General features: G+C 41.5%; 2 protein-coding genes across 2 annotated transcripts; one reads left to right on the top strand and one right to left on the bottom strand.

Annotated features, from left to right (window-relative positions):
• Window positions 1-6,633: 6,633 nt before the first annotated feature.
• Window positions 6,634-12,251, bottom strand: LOC4349337 (uncharacterized). Its single transcript, XM_015759396.3, has 3 exons — window positions 12,131-12,251; window positions 11,473-12,036; window positions 6,634-8,300 (listed from the first exon to the last, which is right to left on the bottom strand). The coding sequence occupies exons 2-3, from the start codon at window positions 11,816-11,818 to the stop codon at window positions 6,874-6,876; spliced, it is 1,773 nt and encodes a 590-aa protein (XP_015614882.1). The 5' UTR covers window positions 11,819-12,036; window positions 12,131-12,251; the 3' UTR covers window positions 6,634-6,873.
• Window positions 12,252-16,333: 4,082 nt separating this feature from the next.
• On the top strand, window positions 16,334-18,974 carry LOC4349336 (flavin-containing monooxygenase FMO GS-OX-like 4). The gene is made up of 7 exons (XM_015757351.2): window positions 16,334-16,941; window positions 17,281-17,351; window positions 17,437-17,589; window positions 17,693-17,775; window positions 17,982-18,117; window positions 18,233-18,406; window positions 18,546-18,974. The coding sequence occupies exons 1-7, from the start codon at window positions 16,392-16,394 to the stop codon at window positions 18,723-18,725; spliced, it is 1,347 nt and encodes a 448-aa protein (XP_015612837.2). The 5' UTR covers window positions 16,334-16,391; the 3' UTR covers window positions 18,726-18,974.

The following is an 18,974-nucleotide window of genomic DNA, read 5'->3' as shown; positions in this document are numbered from 1 at the left end:
CATTGGGGGTGAGGTTGGGAGTGTGTGGGTGTGATAGGGGAGGGAGCTTGGAGGCAAGCAGTGCAATGCCAGTGGCACAGTGACCCAGCACAGGGTAGGAAGCAAATAAATCCACCCTCCCCCATAATAACGCCCAGAGCTAAGCCAGAGCTCGCGGCCATCACCACCAATCCGTCCACGCCGAGCTCAACCGCCGCCGCTGCCGACGACGTCGCCGGCGAGGTCCGTGTCCTGGGCGTGTGTGCGTTCGCCGTCGTGCCAATGGCGACGGCGTGGGTGCGGTCGCTGAGCTGCAGGTCGTACGGCGTGGCCGACGCCGTCGTGGCGCCGTCGCCGAGCAAGAAGCTGCAGTCGCCGCCGGTGTCGTGCGCGGCGGCGAAGGATGACGTGAGGGACTCGGTGGCGTTCGTGCGGCACAGCGCCAAGAAGCCTCGCCGGGAGGAGGAGCGGCCGCGGCGGGAGCCCAGGCCGAGGCCGAAGAAGAAGAAGCCGAAGCAGGTGTTGGCGGCGTCGGTGGCGTTCATGCCGTCGTCGCCCGCCGCATCCTCCGCGGCGGCAGCGCCGGTCAGCTCGGCGTTCCTGACGATGGCGGAGCTCCCCGAGGGGCACTCGTCGCGGCGGGTGGTGGAGCTCATCTTCTCGTCGGGGTGGGGCGCCGCCGCCGCGGCCGCCGCCGCGCCGGGGCCGACGGTGGAGGCGATGTTCCGCGTCCACAGCGCGGCGCGGGCGGTGGCGCGGTTCGAGGAGGCCAGGGCGGCGGCGCGCGCTCACGGCGCCGCCGCGCGGTGCGGCGCCGACGGCAACGAGATGATGCGGTTCCAGTGCCGCGCGGCGGCGGGGCCCGGCGGGGTGTTCGGCGCGGGCGTCGCCACCTGCCGCCTCGGCGCCGCCGACGCCGCGGTGCGCACGTTCGCCGGGAGCGGCGCCGCGCACGCCAGCGCCGGCGCCGGCCCGGGCCGCAGGGCGATGCTGGTGTGCCGCGTCATCGCCGGCCGCGTCCGTTCCGCGCAGCACCAGCACGGCCATTCCCGCCACGCCTCGGATTACGACTCCGTCGACATGGGCAACGGCGAGCTCGTCGTCCTCGACAGCCGCGCCGTCCTCCCATGCTTCCTCATCATCTACAAGGTCTAGCCAAATCCATCCATCCATGGCCGCCATTGCCATCAAACACCCATCAGTATTTAACCACTCGTTAATCTACTAGCACTAATCCCTTAGCTTCTTCCTCTTAATCTCTTTTCCCCTCCTTTCACTTTCTTGGCGAGAGAGTTGCATCGCCATTGCCATTGCCATGGCAATGATGCAAGATTGCAAGTACGTAGTAACAGAGCTGTGTGTAAAACAGTAAAAGATTGCTCATTTCTTCTTTTTTTTTTTGTTCTGAATGTTGAAATGGTATATAGAAACGGTTTTTTGCAATGCTTTTATTTTTCAAACATTTCTCTTTTTATCCTTCTCTTGTCCTGCATGCATGTCTGTAATCTGGATGCCTTCTTTGCTTCTGCTCTGCAATTTCATCTTTGTGTGTCAGTGCAGCAAAATATATGTTGTTTCTTTCTCTTTTTTCCTCTCTTTTTCCTTTTTTTTCCCCTCACAGGCAGAGACAGACAGAGAGGCAGAGAGATTTGTCGCCGTAGGTTTGAAGTGTTCTTGTTACAGCATGTGTGTTCTCTTCTCCTCTCAACCAATGGAAACATGTACTGGTATGAATGTATGATTGCCAATGCCATGGGAGGGCTTGCTTGTTTGCATCTGCATGCAATTGCAGAGAAATTTTTTTTTTGGCAGGTAGGGTATAAAAGGATGTTGGCAACATCTTGAGAAGCCAGCCGCAGCAAAAGTTTCCGGTCTCGTGGCTGCTCTCTCTGGTTTTTTGGAGAGGGGGGAGATAAGAGGAAAATGTACTTCTTGGATGCTAGCTTCTTGGACCCTTGCTATTGTATTTGTTGTCTTCCTCTTCCAACCCCTGTTTTGGCTTTGCTTGCTATGCTACCTTATGCTCATGCATTGCTGTACAAGATGCTGACTTTAGTATATACTATATAATAGTGATATATTGTGCATAATGTTCAGGCATTGTATTTGTTTTTTTTTTGATAATGGAAAATCTTATATTTCCGGCCTCTGCGGGCGCACACAGCCAATGATTATAATGTTTATGGAACAGGAAATTCCACTCTGCAGGGTATTTTTTAGGAATCAATTCAATTTTCGTAGGAATTGGAAAAAGTGTCGCGTCAAGAAAAGGCCTTGCTCAACTATTTTGATGCAACCTTTCCCTAGATTATTGACACGGATTGTTCAATGATTAACACAATTAATTATTTTTTTAAAAAAAGTTTGCAAATAGCTTAGAATAGATAGCAATATGGTAGAAGAAAGTTTTTTTTTTTTGAAAAATTGTATTTTTAGAAACGTGGAGCAAATAATCTGTAGAAAAATCTGGAAGGATAAATATTGAAAGAACATGGCCAAGTTAAAGAAAAAAAATCATTGATTGTGATAAGAGGGTTCTTCTGATAAGGATGGAGTACATCTGCTGTGTTAACTACCAACAGATTGGTTATAGATGTTAATACGGATTGAATGTGCGAGGTAGAAGCAACAGAAAGGAGTACTCTTGCTTGACAATGCAGCTGAAAACTACTGTAGGAAACAACAAAAAAAATCCCCATCAGTAACATTACTTGCTTGCATGAGAAACCTTCATTGTTCGGAAGAGCTAAAAGGAAACTCTGCAAGATCTTGTGCACGCATGGTATAAGATGCTAATTAACACCAAAGCTTAAAAAGATCTGACACGACCATCAGAAGTTGACAGCCTTAATTGTGCAGGAACAGGAGACCATCCCCTAATGCTATAACGATTTCTATTAATTGATTGATGCTTTTTTCATGACAAGCCAGTACTGTAATATCCATGTCCTGAGTTGTTAGCCCATAGTTGTCATTATTCTTCTGATCATGACTTGTGAGCAGTTATTTAGAGGACATGATTTTTCCTCTCATGGTTGCGTCCCATAGCTGACAGGTGGGACCCGCCCCAGCATACTGCCACAACATTTTCACACTTTGTCTCTTTAATTTGGATCTTGTTGCATGTAGTAGGGCTGCAGGGTAGGGGTGGCTGTGGATTATATTGGCATGTTACAATGTCTCTTGTGATCAAAGCACCTAACAAGAGTGAGAGAGTACTCAGGACATGGCCATTAGCCAGCTCACTGTAGCCAACACTACTGGACCATCGTTCTCTTTCTCTCCCTCCAAATGGATGATTGATTGGATGGTTACAGGTACTACCTCCGTCTAACTTTTTGGTATATATCCTAGTCCATCCAAAAATATAGTGATTTTTTCTATGTTAACAAAAAAATGCTATTATCTTCGCCCAAAAGTGTTAGCTAAGGTATAGTTTGTTTTTCAAATAAAATAATCATATTTATTCCAAAACTTAAATGAAGAGATTGTGTTTTCGTTTTATAGTTCTAGATTAAATTATTCATCAGAACCCAAGCATGCATCTTAATACTCGTTGCATGCAGGCATACAATTCATTTTTCATTTTAAGTTTATGTATCGAATTATTACTTGTATACACGTTGGATGAGTTAATTTCTCCTTAGTCTTAATTACATAAGAAATAATTCCTCCATCCTAAAAAAGGTATTTTGGTTGTATGTGACACATCCCTATCTAGATTTGTAGTACTGGGATAATTTACATCCAACTAAAATTTCATATATTTTGGGATGAAGGGAGTACACATGAGTTTTTTGAATGGAGAGAGAGGGTATTTTCGGAGTAAGACAGAAGTGTATTTTGCACTGTTGTTCTTGCGTCAATTTTCGGGAATGGTGAATAGGACGAGTTCTGAATTTTCTTCTTGTTTTCTCAAGGAGTGTTTTTTATGTGTGTTCTGAATATTGCAGCATTTTTTGCGAGGGAGAACTCACCTTTGGAAACAGTGAATGCTGCAATGCCATGAATACTAGACCTAACTGACACTCAGAAACTCCAGGCCTGAAAAGAATGGTCCAGTAGCCCCGTGGCACTGCATGCAGTAAAGCAGTAAGCCGGTACTAAGATGATAGAAATACAGTAATAAGATTACTACATTTCCAGTATATTCAGTCATAACTCATAACAAATGAACTAAATCCTATAAATTATTGTAATTCCAGTATATTCCAGTCTGAGCTGACGAACTAAATCTTACGAAAATCCTGTAAAATTCATGCGTCCAAAAGAGGGAAGAAGGTCATTTTGTGTATTGCCGGTTGGGAACATGGCAACATGCCATTAAGGTCGCCATGCATGCATGTTGCTAGCATTTCAGCAAGCAACACTGTAATTGCTGCAGCTGATGTCTGTATAAATTGTTGCCTAATTGTTGCCAGTACAGGTAAGACTGTAGCTTTGACCTGCCATTAAAAAGGATTCAGATACTAGGGCTCCTGAATGGCTGGTTAACTGCCTGCCTCAACTGAACATCTCCATGTGGTCAAACAGATGCAGTAATAAACATTGGGCTTGCTTTTGTTTCAATCCAAGCCTACCGGTGTCTCTGTATTGATCTCTGGAGCCCACACCAGTTATTCCTCCTCTGCAATCATCATGCCACATTGCTACTGTTGCTGGTACAATTTGCAGCAAACAGCCGTATATACACTATCTATCTGCACATTTTATAGGTATTCTAGATGTATGGCTCCTTGATCATTTGACTGCCTTAACAGTGAATGTCCTTGCTGAAATACTAGTACTACTATACTACCTTTTATTCAAAGAAAACCTGAGATAGTGCTACCTCTATACACAAATATAACGATTTGTGTAGAAATCCTTATATTTATGAACAAATTCCTTGTATTTAAGGACGGAGGGCAATCGACGTGCATGACCAAAAAAATATTGTACTTGTGAACGAAATCCTTATATTTGTGGATGGAGGGAGTACTATGCTTTGGCTGTTTGACTAGCTTGGCCATATCAGGTCTCCCTGAAGATTGGGCTAGCTCTGAATCCGATCTGATCATCTGATGTGATGATGATCATGGGGAGTGAGAGGGGATGCATGTCCATCTGACAACAGGAGTAAATCTAACAATGATGCAGGATGTGCAAGCACTTGCCTTTGCCCACCGACCATGGCCAAACCTTTATTACTAGACCGACTAGATGGCCAATGCAAAGGTCATAAAGGCTTTAGTATACTTCTACTTCTACAAGTAGCTCAGGCCATCATGGTGAGATCTTAGGTCTTCTCCAACAGTAGCAAATCATTTCTTCTTCCTTGTGCACACCAGTGGCACTAATGTATGTCACACTTTCTGAAGTTTTCTTGCACTGATCAGTTTACTGAACATGAAGCTTAAGCCTTGTGTACGGATATACTTCCTCCATCCCAAAACATAGTTATTTTAGGATACGAGACGGAGGGAGATATATACTTGTGAAGCTTTTTTTTTTTGGATAATGGGATCAATTCATCCTCTAAATCGAGATAAGAAGGCTCTCATCGGTTGCCCATTTGGCCCAAAATGGCTTATTTGGCTTATTAGAAAATTAAAATTAATTTATAAGTAAAACTTTTGTAGATTTGTTCGTAGCGACTTAAAAGCCAACATTAACAAAAATTATGTTAAAAGCATTTCAAAATTAACTTCAAAATCAAGTTTAAAAATTTAAATTTTGGCTTATTCTTTGGCTGTTTAGGCCAAACGATAGGGTTAGAAGATTCTGGGTGATCTACCCAAATTTTAGAACAATCAGCAAAGCTTCTGTTTGTTGCAGGCTGGATTATGTACCACCATAGCTGCTGCAACCTGGATTCTTGGGGATTTGGGGTGAATTGTAAAGGCAGTAGGTGTATGAGGTCACTCAGATTCTAGCTGAACACTGGTGAGCATGGTGTTAAATATAACTGGATGCATCATAAATTTTACTCAATTGCTGCTGGTCTCATAGAACTGACCTTCGATCTGATGTCCCGTGACACCGGGCATTATGATCTCTGCACTTGCTCATCAATGGGGTCAAAGATCAAATGAACCACAGGAGAAACAAATGCTTTGCTTTCTTCTGGAGTGTGAAATTTGCATGCAAAAACTGATTAGTAATGTCTTGCACAGGAAATTTGGGACCATCAGCACAGCCCGAGCCCAGGTCTCATCATTGCAAGCTGTAACAGACAGCATTAGAATTGATCCACAGGGCAGTGATGCATATTACCTGAGAAACAATACTCTCACTGACTCAGTAACTCCACATATGTTTCAAGAGAAAAAAAAAGGCATATTATGATCAAAAAAACAAACAGTGCCTCCGTTCATTTTTATAAGGTGTATTTTAATTGTAGAAAGTCTTGAAAACTAAACTTTGCCCAATGATTTCTCATAAAATGTAATTCTTAATATCTACAAAACCAATATTGTGTGAATGCGTTTTGAAATATGAATCTATTGGTACAATTTTTATTTTTATATACAGCAAATATACCTGTATATTAACTACTGTTTATTTAAGCATACAAAGTTTGACTTTTAAAATTAAAATCCTCATCGGAATCAGATCACGAGTACTTAAGATTCTTAAGAAAGGGTTAATACTTAAAAGATCAAAATTCTGAGATTTTATAATGGTATGACTATGCCTTCATTGCCAATGCTGAACTCAAATTTGAAGCTAACGGCCCACAGCACTCCCAAGAGGTAAAAGGAATAAAGAAAATATCCTCAATTTAGTGACTAGTAACAAACCGAGTTTGAAGATGCGCACAACACACATGAATATTCACAAGGTTAAAATTATATTTCATCTTCTGAATTGCTCGTCTCGTGGCATCCTAGTATGAACTTGAAATGCTGTTGATCATTTCCTGGCAGTGGGACGATGTTTGGGCGGCCTTCCTCTAGTTGAAGATGAACCTTGAGCCCCAAAAGTTTTCCTAGATCGAGTTTTCCGGGGCTCGTAACCTATAGCATGCAAATCATCGCATATCTCATGCCGTGAAAGAGAAACAAGTCTAGGCATTATCTCCCTCAGAAAATTTCTCAGTCCTCTTCCTCTTCTTAGCTTGATCCCACAAGACGGTCCATCCTTATCAGGTGGAATCACAGGGATGGATTCCCCGTCATCTCTGATCTCTTCTACATTCAATACAATTTCCTCATAGGAATCCAAAGAGTGCTGCGGTTCATCGTTTACATCCTCAGCTGCTGTCTGACTGTCAGTTCCTGGGCAATCTGTAGTACATGCAGAACTTGAGAAAATGGAAACGAGTGTCTCAGCTGCAATACAAACCATTTTGTCACAATTGCCTATCAAGGTCTCTTGAGGACTTGATGCTCCATCAGGAGATGCTCGCAGTTCTGGACACACAATATTGTCAACATGAGGAGTTTCTGCAATCAAATGTTTGCTGCTAACACTTATAAGGTCTGAAGACTGCGCCTTATCAATTTCATTATTTATTGATTCTTGGAAAAATGTGGTGTTTCCATCCTTGCTGACTGATATATGATGTTCTCCAACAGTTCGTTCTTCTATAGAAGTTTCAGCATGCACACCGTTTCTCTTGGAGAAAGAATGATCGGTTACTGTTTCTTCACTTCCATCATTTTTCACTAGCTTATCTCTAAAACTATTACTGGTTATTGTTGATTCCATGTCAATGCTTTCAGCTGGCACATTAAGGTCAAAAAGGACCTTCTCTTCACCACTGGATATTACAATAGAAGTGTCATGTTGGAGCTCAGTATGCACAGCCAGAGGTGGTTGTCCTGATTGGCAGGCAACATGGTTGTCACCTGATTTTTGTAAGGCCAAAGATGAGTCATTTCTGCCACAGGAACTGACAGAAAATCTTTGCTGTGGCAAGAAATATTGACTGCTTGATCCACATAACTTATCCACTGCATGTTCATGCTGGCTGTTTTCTCTTGCATGTATATTACCATGCAAATTCTTAGGATCATGAAATTGGTATGCAGCCACAACTTCCCTCGAACTATCAGGAGCAGAGCTGGGTGCAACCACCGTAATGGAAGATCCTTTTGATGATCCAACACCAGAACCACATTCCTTTTTGTAAACATTGCTGGAGCCATTCCAAAATTCTCCAGGGTGTGATGACGAAGAATTAACTAAAGTTGGACAAGTTATTTGAGATGGAGCATAGAAAACATGTAGACTTTCTTCTTGAGGTACATTCAGGTCGATCAGCAAATGCCTGGATTCTGAATTATCAGGCTTGATAGGTGACTGGCAGTCCAGAGTATCACTCGAACCAACTGAACCTGAAAACCATCAGGGTTGAACAGTTATATGAATGCTCGATGACCAGGTAAAGTTGTAGGATTACTAGAGATTTCAGTGAAGAAACCCATACAGCAGACGTCCATCAGAAGAATAAAACAAGTAAATTGTTTCCAACAACCACATGTTGTTTATGGCCATGTCAAATTTGCAACAATTAGTGGCACTAAAGGTCCAAATCATCAATGATGCTGAAGAGAGCATCCTCTCCCACATGAATAAGTTGTGGAAATTTAGTTAGGGCACAGATGTATTCAGAAGTACTAGAGCAGAGAAATGCCTCGCCGTAAACCATCTTGACAACATCACAGTCTGCCTTCTTTTTTGAAACCTTAAAACCACATTTTGGTTTCTTGCAAGTTACCTCTCTTTTGTTAAGTTTAATAGAGAGTCTCCTGCATGATTGCTTAAAAGATATGTCATCCCTATTCTTGGTTTATCATAAACCAAATTTCAAATTATTATAGGTCCAGTGGAGCTGACATGCAACACAACTTTATTACAAAAGAAATGAGCTTAAGCTATTAGGAGCTAAAAAAGGCATGACTTGCATATCTGTGATTTTTTTTTAAAAAAAAAACTGCAACCTTACAAACTCAAGTTTATATGCACCCATTATGTGAGCATAATTGTCAAAGTTTCTACAAGTAGATAACACTTGATGAACACCTATTATTATGTTGTCAGTATTATTAAAAAAATGATGCCCAGTATGTTTGAACATGTGCACCTGTAAATAATCATAAGAGAGAAAAAGATCCTATGTGCTCTGCAAAAACAAAGAAAGTTATATCACAAAAGATGCATCTACAACTTGTCCTTTTTGTGCGATGCACATATATTTGATCACAGAACCTTTTTCACATATGCCTATTTTAGATTCTTTTGGTGAATTGGTGTACAAATCACAGGTTGGTTGTAAGTGCATATATTGTAGCAGTGTTGAATACTAGACAAGATGACTGATCAAGATGGAATTTCATTCTGCAAGAGATCAGGGGCGGAGCTGCAGTACTATCATTGGGGTCATTAGACCCCGATGGCATTCGATCTATCAAGTGAATTGTTCATTATTTTCTAGCTAATGACCCCAGTAGCAAAAGCTTAATGACCCCGGCCAGCCGGATAAACTGCTGGAGCTCAGGAAAGCTGAAACAATTGTACAGTTTCTTTCTTTGGAATCATAATTTGTTAGCTGTGTTATGCTACTGTCAATCCGCTACTAATGCTGCAATTAGACATATTTGATCTATTAACCAACTACTTATTTTAGCTATGTGCTATGTATATCAATGCATTAGGCCTGAAGTTTTGCTAATCAACTACTAGATGTGTTTTTTTAAGCTACTCACTCTGTCTCAAAATATGTTACTTCTAAGATTCAAGAGTAAATTGCACCCACGATACAACAACTTAGCAGGTGGGTGCAATATAGTGCAAGAACTTTAGAATTAAACGTCCGAGTGCAACAACTTGACAAGTGGGTGCGTTCTAGTACAAGAACTTAATAATTTAGTATTTTATTGAATCAATTTAGCTAAGCATATGCTAGATGAGATTTTTCACGATGTCAGTATGCCAATACACACTGATCATACGGATATTACCTTATATATGAATTTAATCTTTAAGAATTATGTTGCATATACAATTTACATCCAATTACCTTTAAGAATTTTTTGTTTTCTTCACCTTCTCAATTATCAACTGAAATATAATAATTTCTTAATCCAGTTTAATTGACTTTCAGTTATTAGTTATTAGGATAAAAATATAAATATATTTATATAAATCCATGCTAGTATATTGTCAAAATAAGTACTTAAAAATTTGAATTTATATAAAAAATGCTCTAAATAATTAAGTTGTCACATAACTTCTTAATTTATTGTAGCAAAATCCTACCTACCTTACAAGTTGTTGCATTTATACGATCACTTATAAAGTTCTTATACTAAATTGCACATTCCTACCAAGTTGTTGCACTAGAACGGTCATTTTTCAAGTTATTGCACCAAATTACACCCACCTGCCAAGTTGTTGCACCGTAAGTGCAATTTACTCAATATTCAAATTTGCTTTAAAATATAGCTATTTTCTATGAACCATCCCATCTCCAATCACAATATTCCCCGATATAATTTTTTTCACCTACTTTTTTTCCAACCAATCACAATTATTTCACACCCTAACATTGATCTCTTAAAGAGACGTAGGTAGTTGTATTTTGAGACAGATGGAATAATAAACAACTTTCAGAACATATTTGTATGTCTGAAAAAGCACATGGTTGTTATGCCCGATTGTATATGGTCATAACTTTTAAATTTTTAGACCTTAAAAACCTCAGAAATTCTTATAGAATAGACTTTAAACATTTATTTTTAGCAAAATGGAACAATCCCAACTTACTCATAGCTCTAGCTCCAAAAGAATTTTGAGCTAAAAATATCTAGCTTCGAGAATAAATATAGTTTCAAACACGACATAAATAAAAGTAAAAGCCATGACCCCAGTGACTCAAAATGCTGGCTCCGCCCCTGCAAGAGATGATGGTGTTGATGGAACAAGGTAGCTCATGAAATTGATCAGACTGTTAACATAGTCCATTGCTTTGTTTGGCATAATCAGGCTGTGGTATTTGTTAACCATACACTTGAGCATTGCATTCCTAATACTGTTATGTAGTTTATAAAGCTCTGTTCGAGGGAAAAGGAGAAGCCATAACACCAAGTAGAGATCACTGATTCTACCAATATCTAGCAAATGCATCATCAATTTGTAGCAATTTACACTACACCATGTATCTCCGCGTCAATAATGAACACCAATACAATAGTAGCACCCGCTTTGTCAAGCAAGCATTAATCTAAATGCTATGATCTTTGAGTATATTTTCCATCAAAGCACAAGTGAGAAGCGCATACATTTAATACCAGTGGACAGTCATATACAGTAAATAGGCTGTACTAGAATAAGAAGATCAGATATGTGTAACTAACAAGCGCATTTGTGAAATACCCAAGCAGTATATTTCCACTACGAATTATCCAAACAATTAAACATAAACACTCAGAAGCTGCACAAGACACTACATTTACTAACTATATAATAAACAAGAGGAGGAGGAGGAGGAGCAAATTCAGAACTCACCAGGGCTTACACGCGAAGCATTCCGCTCCACACAGAGCTGACTGGATACCGCGGTCGAGCAATTCTCCGCCGAAGCATAGCAGCGGTCCTGAGACCGGTTGCCAAACCCGGCATAAGAAACAAACTCCACATCATCGTCGGACGTCGCCGGCTTCTCCAAATCGATCACGTAGCGATGCCCGCCACCCCCGCCGCATTTCTCCCGCGCTCTGACGCTGACGTCGGGCTTTATCCGGATCGAATTCCTACCATCCATATTCCGCTCCGCGAAGCAGGAGCCCCTCTTCCGCTTACTAGAATTGCTGGAAGCATCTGGGCTTCCCAGCCCGGACCTAACGTGATGCATGGGGGTTGTTCAGCTGAACCCCCGCAAAAAAACAAAAAAAAAATCCTCCTTTTTTTTTTCCTAGCCTCCTCCTAAACAGAAGCTGCTGCTGCTATTAGTACCAGGTGAGGGCATGGGGATTCAGTTCAACCCCAAACTTTTGGATGAACAAACAACAAACTGTTACTCGTATTAAGGTTTTAAGGCTCTGAAATTAAGAGAAGGAGCTTCTTCCAGATCTAGAAGAGAAGAAACTAGGGTTAATTCGAGACAAAAGGCACTCCCGATGGGAGTGAGAGATGAATCGGAAAGAGGATGCGGATGGATGCTCACCAGGATCCCCTGCTCTGCTCTGCTCGCCCGATGGAGATCGGCGGCGAGATGGCGCAAGGAGCGGAGGAGACGAGAGACCGGGAGATTTTCTTTTACGCCGAGGGAAAGGGGGGAGATACGCGAGGGCGGCGGCGGTTAGCCTTCGTTATTTATTACAACTATATAATTTTGTCCCAGTTACTATACAGTTTTATATCCTAATGGCCGAAATACCCTTGGGATGAAAACTTCTCAATAGTGGTAAAAAAATTGAAATATCAGAATGTAAAACTTTTATTAAGTTTAAGACGAGCGACTTATGTGGTAGTTTACAATGATATTTCGGAATGTTCAGTCTGATTTTGAAAATTTTCAACTCAAACCGACCTATAGTGGGACCAAACTACCGGAAATCATCGTAGAGGCTCACCTATCAGTCCCTGGTGAAAAGGCGGTGAAGAGAGGTGGTGTCGAGGGGTGAAGAGAGGTGGTGTCGAGGGTTCAGCCGAACCGCCTTCGGCACCCCTCATCTCCACCCTCCGCGTGGCAACTCTTGGTTGGCTCCGAATGACGATCATGGGAGTTACCGACCTCCCTAGCCATTATAAGCTACCTACTTAAAGTAGTTGAGCTTCTTACTTCACAATACACACATCAAGGAGCAATTCTTTCTCTCTATCTCATAATGCATTCTCTATAGTTTAGTAGAAATAAAACTTAGGAGCTTTAGTCCTATTGTTTTCTCGGAGTTTTGGATATGTCTTTAGTAGTTTACTCTTCTTGTAAACTGTAGTTGAATTAATAGAATTATATTCTTTATTTATTTATGCTCATAACCTATGTCTTTCTTTATTGAATGCATGTTCTATGGGAAGTATATGCTTCTTATCTGCTTCATCCTAGGCTAGTTGATCCATGCTACGGTAACGGTCCAATGACCTTTATAGGTTGCTCTAACTCAAATGTGACCATTCGAAGGGTGGGAGTCCCAAGGGAGTTACTGATATTATTTACTAGCACAAGCATGGTGCTTAGATTAGATAAATGTTTGTTGGATGTGGGTGTGCCCCACGAAAAGTGAGGTAGGAGGCATGTAGTGATAGTTCTATTTGTTCTTTGTATTCCTCCATGTTCAGGTATGACGTAAAAGTGCGTAAATGCCATAACCTATGCTGGTATACCAACAGGAAGTGGTCTCTCGATAGTATCAGAGTGCCCGGAGCTAGGTCCTTTGTTGTAAGTATGTACTGCATAGGTTAAGTGTATACTAGACATGAATAGAATTGAAGTAAAATTACATCGTGGTTATCTAATGCTCTTTTCTACTAAACATTATTATAGAGGTAAATCTTCTAGGTATCCACTACCTTAATTATATTATCCTAACCCCTATTAAACTATGGTGAATTAATTATAGATTATTTTATGATGAACAAACTATATCATATACGGCCATCTTCACTATGAAATATAAATGCGATACCCAGGAGAAGAGAGACAACACTAGTAACAGATGAGGAGGAAGGGGAGCGAGGGGTATATTAGTCATTCATTGTCATTGAAGGAGTAGCTTTTTATTGTCTGGTGTTAGTGACATTGGTCTGTCTCCCTGGCTGCAATATGTGGCTCGCAACTGCGATTGATTAAAAAGGCTTTGGGTGCAAACCATACCCTGGTTGAAAAAAAATCTTTATCTATTGGCTACTCCTTCCGTCTGACCGGATGTGACATATTCTACGTATGTCCAAATTCATCATACTAGAATGTGTCACATCCGGTACTAGATTAGTTTTTTATGGGATGGGGTAGTATTTGTCAAGTTAATATTTATCATCTGAATATATGAGAAATAAACACCCAAAATTGTTGGAAACATTATTCGGTTCAGACCAAAGTCACCATAAACAATTCTATGACGGTTCTTTACGAGCGATTAGCCGATTAATAATTGAGAACTATTTTAGGTGTGTAAAAGTAATCTTACAATAGTTCTCCATGGGTGATAGATAATTGAGAATCTTTTTCTGATTAGGTGTGTAAAAGTAAATAGTATAACGTTCTTCGCTTGATATTTTCTTTTCCTTGATAGGGTATGCAAAAATGTTCACATGGGAGTAATAAATTAGGGTTTGGTTAATTAAGGTTTGGTTATAGTCACATGAATCATGCATCAGAACACACCACAAAGTCAGTCTCCTAATTATTTGTTGTTCCAATATACTCCAGTACTAATGGAGAATTGACATCAGCATGTACGAAATAAAACTGACAACTGAGAATTCTTTGGATACTAGGTCGGTGTAAAAATATATAAAATGTTCATACATTACTAGTAGTACTAATAATTAGGGTTTGATTAATTAAGGTTTGGTTCTAGATCACATCATGCATGTATGGAAAAAAAACCCACAAAAAAGTCTCATGTTTGGCTATTAATTCCAGGATGGTACTACTACTAATGGGGAATAATTGACATCGGTATGTACGAAAATGAGATGGAGAGCTGCATTTTTTAGATGAGATTTAGCTGCAGATAGTACTGCACTGCCTTAACACAGGACCATTTCACATGTGTGGTTGAACAGGACAGCATATATGGCGTACTAATAATGGAGGCTAACACATGGCCCGCTTGTCTATCACAAAACAGGTGTGTGTGCACATCAACAAAGTTATGTGGGCACGTGCAAGCCTGGCCGATTTCACTCTCATGCCGACCTCAAAACTGGCCCGGATTGAAAAATGTTTATGCAATTATACATATTAAAGTTTTCTTTTAATATAAACCTCAGAAAAAAAGGCTAAAGTTTTTCCATATATAGAATCATTGAAACAAAACGTTTTTGTAGTTGCAAATAGTCGTGGCCAGGAAGCACCCCTGATGACCACGAAGAATTTCGACGTTGCTATAGAGACTTTATTTTCCCCTTTATTTGTCTGGACTATATCACACGATATGTTAAAGGTCTGGATTAATTATAACCGGTTGTTCTACTCTCTTTGTCAACCAACTTTTTCTTTAAAAGGTAAAATAACTTTTATACACGATTTTGAATATAACATGTGTGTTAGATTTGTGTGTATAAATGTTGATTTATTTTGAAACGATGTAAGTATCCTCGGAGTGTTTACATAGTGTTTATCTGAAAGACGCTAAGGTCATTTCCAACCCAATGACTAGGATAGTGTCCATAGCATTAAATAAGCTGACACCTAGGATTAAAAATGATGTGGCAAGTGAATAAATGAGGAAAGAAAAGAAAACCATATCTTACATGAGATATGGTTTCTACACAACATCTAAGACATATATGAGATAAATAGCATTAAACTTAAGTATAAAATAGTGGTACTTGTATTGAAAAAGTAATATCTAGCACTAGTTTCTTGATGATTTGGAGTTTATGAAAACTACGTCTAATTTCTTAAGTTGGAAATGGCCTAAAAGAAGAATCTTTCAAAAGGAAGAGATGAGGAATGAAAAAGAGTCAAAGCTCATGAAGGGACTCAAGCCAACGCAAGGAGGCCAAGTGACAGCAGCCGGTAGCTGTCCCCATCTCTACAATATCCAGCACCCAGCAAAATCACACACGATTCTCAGCTTCTTCCCCTTCCTTCCCAACTCATCTCCATCTTTTTATTTACACGCACACTTCTCAAACTCGCAAAACGATACGGCTGAAAAAAAATTCCCTTTATAAAAATTATTTAAAAGAACATATTAATCTATTTTTTAAAAAATAAGATAATACTTAATCATGTACTAATAAGTTACTTTGTTATACGTACCTGAGGATTACTCCCTCTATCTCAAAATAACCAATCTCGTATAGGATATGACACAATCTAGTACTACAAATCTGAATATCATATACTACGAATCCAAACATAGGTATGTTTATATCTGTAATACTAGAACATGTCACATCATATAATGAGATACTCTATTCGTCCGTAAAAAACCAACATAGTATCGGATGTGACACATCCTAATACTATAAATTTGGACATACATATGTCTAGATTTATCGTACTAAAATATATCACATCCAGTTTTAGATTCGTTTTTCATGGGATGAAGGGAGCAGGTTTATTTTGAAACGAAGAGAGTACACCACATGCCTACGCAGCCTCATGTCCAGTCGAGTGTAACCACAAGCCCACGGGAATTTGCTGTCCAATGAAGACCCCACAAAACGACAAACTCCAATACCACACACCTCCGCTTCCCTCCAAATCGCAACAGAAATCCGAAGCGAAATCGCGCACGCACCGTCTCGCGATGCCGTCCCCGTCGCTCCGCCTCGCCGTCGTCGGCGCGGGCGCCGCCGGCCTGGTGGCGGCGCGGGAGCTCCGCCGGGAGGGCCACTCCCCCGTGGTGTTCGAGCGCGCCGCCTCCGTGGGCGGCACGTGGCTCTACGACGCCGCCCCCGCCACCTCCGACCCGCTCGCCGCCGGCGCCGCCCACTCCAGCCTCTACGCCTCGCTCCGCACCAACCTGCCGCGGGAGGTGATGGGCTTCCTCGACTTTCCCTTCGCCTCCTCCGCCGCGGAGGCCGGCGGCGGCGGCGACACGCGCAGGTTCCCCGGCCACGACGAGGTGCTCCGGTATCTGGAGGAGTTCGCGCGGCGGTTCGACCTGTACGGCCTCGTCCGCTTCGGGACGGAGGTGGTTAGGGTTCGGAGGGATGGCGGCGGCGGCGGCGGGAGGTGGGCGGTGACGTCGAGGAAGATCGGGGAGAAGGGGAGGCGTGAGGAGGAGGAGGAGGTGTATGATGCCATCGTGGTTTGCAATGGCCATTACACGGAGCCTCGCGTCGCCCACATACCTGGTAATCTCCTCGTCACTAGCAAAGTTGCAATCTAATCAATTTTGCTTGAACTACTCCTAATCATGGACAGATTCAAGGAATTAAATAATTTGGTACTTCGTACTGTTGCCAATGTATGGTTGCAATGTTGTGATCGTCGAATCCAGGAAGGTTAATTTAACTCCAAATTGAACTCAACCGTTTGAAGTTTTGAAAATAGATTGGGATTGATTTCAAATCTGTATTTTTTTAACACTGTTATGATGATCATCAAATCCAGGAAGGTTAAGTAAACTCAAAATTAAACTCAACTGTTAGGTTGGGATTGACTTCAAATATGTATTCTTTAAACACTGACAGGGGTGGAGGCTTGGCCTGGAAAGCAGATGCATAGCCACAATTACCGCGTTCCAGAGCCTTTCCACGATCAAGTAACTGTCTTTCTTTACCTGTGCAATCTTTCCTATCATGCATTTGTGCTTAAATGTTATCTTGGTTGATGCGTTGCACTTGTAGGTAGTGATCATAATCGGGGCATCAGCAAGTGCAGTAGACATCTCAAGGGACCTTGCAGGTGTTGCAGAAGAGGTTCATGTTGCTGATAGATCAGCACCTGCCTGCACTTGCAAAAGGCAGCCTGGATATGATAATATGTGGCTCCATTCCATGGTAAACGCCCTTTTCTCGTGGTGAGTGATAGCATATGGTAGCTTTATCCGCTGAAAGGGCTGCCACATTTAGCACAACTAGAAAACTAATTTTCAAGCTGCAGATTGATCATGCACAAGAAGATGGCTGCGTGGTGTTTCAGGATGGCAGCTCAATCAAAGCCGATGTCATCATGCACTGTACTGGGTATGTAAACCTGCACTACCCTGCAACCCATTTCTCGGCTTCTTGTGCGAAATTGCATTTTTGTTACTACCTCCGTTTCAGGTTATGCCTAGATTCATTAATATCAATATGAATATGAGCAATGCTAGAAAGTCTTATAACCTAAAACGGAGGAAGTACTTCAGTTGAAACTAACAATGTGTTCCTTTCATCTGCCTGTCGACTAGCTACTTGTATGATTTTCCATTCCTTGAGGATGATAGCGCCATCACCGTTGATGACAACTGTGTCGATCCACTATACAAGCACGTTTTCCCACCAGAAGTAGCACCTCACCTGTCCTTCATCGGATTGCCATGGAAGGTCATTATGTGTGCAAAAAGTGATGCCATTCACTTTAGATGCACTTGTAATTAAGTTGTCTTGATCTTGTGATGATCATAGGATGTAAAGCATTCCCCTGCCTTGCTTCTTGCAGGTCATTCCTTTTCCATTGTTTGAACTCCAAAGCAAATGGGTTGCCGGCGTGCTATCAGGACGAGTCAAGCTTCCTTCGAGCGAAGAAATGATGGAAGATGTGAAAGCCTTCCACTCGAAAATGGAAGCGCGTGGATGGCCTAAGAGATACGCCCACAACTTTTCAGACTGTCAGGTAGCCTGGAGATGCTTTGAGTGTCAGTTACCAAAGTTCTAATGTTTTGAAACGAAATTAATAAATATGATTGTCATCTACCTGCAATTTTTCAGTAGTTTCGTTTATGCTCCCTTGATAAGCTTGTTTTCATTTCCAGTTTGAATATGATGATTGGCTTGCGGAGCAATGTGGCCATCCACCAATTGAACAATGGAGGAAGCTGATGTATGCTGCTAATTCAGAGAACAAGGCTGCTCGTCCGGAGAGTTACCGCGATGAGTGGGACGATGATCATCTTGTGGCAGAAGCAGCAGAAGATTTCAAGAAATACTTGTAAAATCTCAAGAAGATTTCATTCAATGTACATGATTGCAAATTTGCAATGCAGAAAACATCAGAGAATAATTCTGTACACCCAAAATCTCAATTCATGTCTGGAATGGGCACAAATGCTCGTCATCAGATAGTTGGTTTACTTGTGTATTATTTGATCATTTGATGCCTGTAGATTGTAATAATAACCTGAAGCAAAAACAAGAGAATAATTCTGTGCATGAGAAAGGAGAAACCTTGAGTCTGGAACGGA

The sequence above is a fragment of the Oryza sativa genome, chromosome 10 (genome assembly GCF_034140825.1).
Source record: "Oryza sativa Japonica Group chromosome 10, ASM3414082v1".
In the NCBI taxonomy this organism is placed as follows: Eukaryota; Viridiplantae; Streptophyta; class Magnoliopsida; order Poales; family Poaceae; genus Oryza; species Oryza sativa.
Note: the sequence above shows the minus strand (reverse complement) of the source record. Positions and strands in the feature narration are given on the sequence as shown.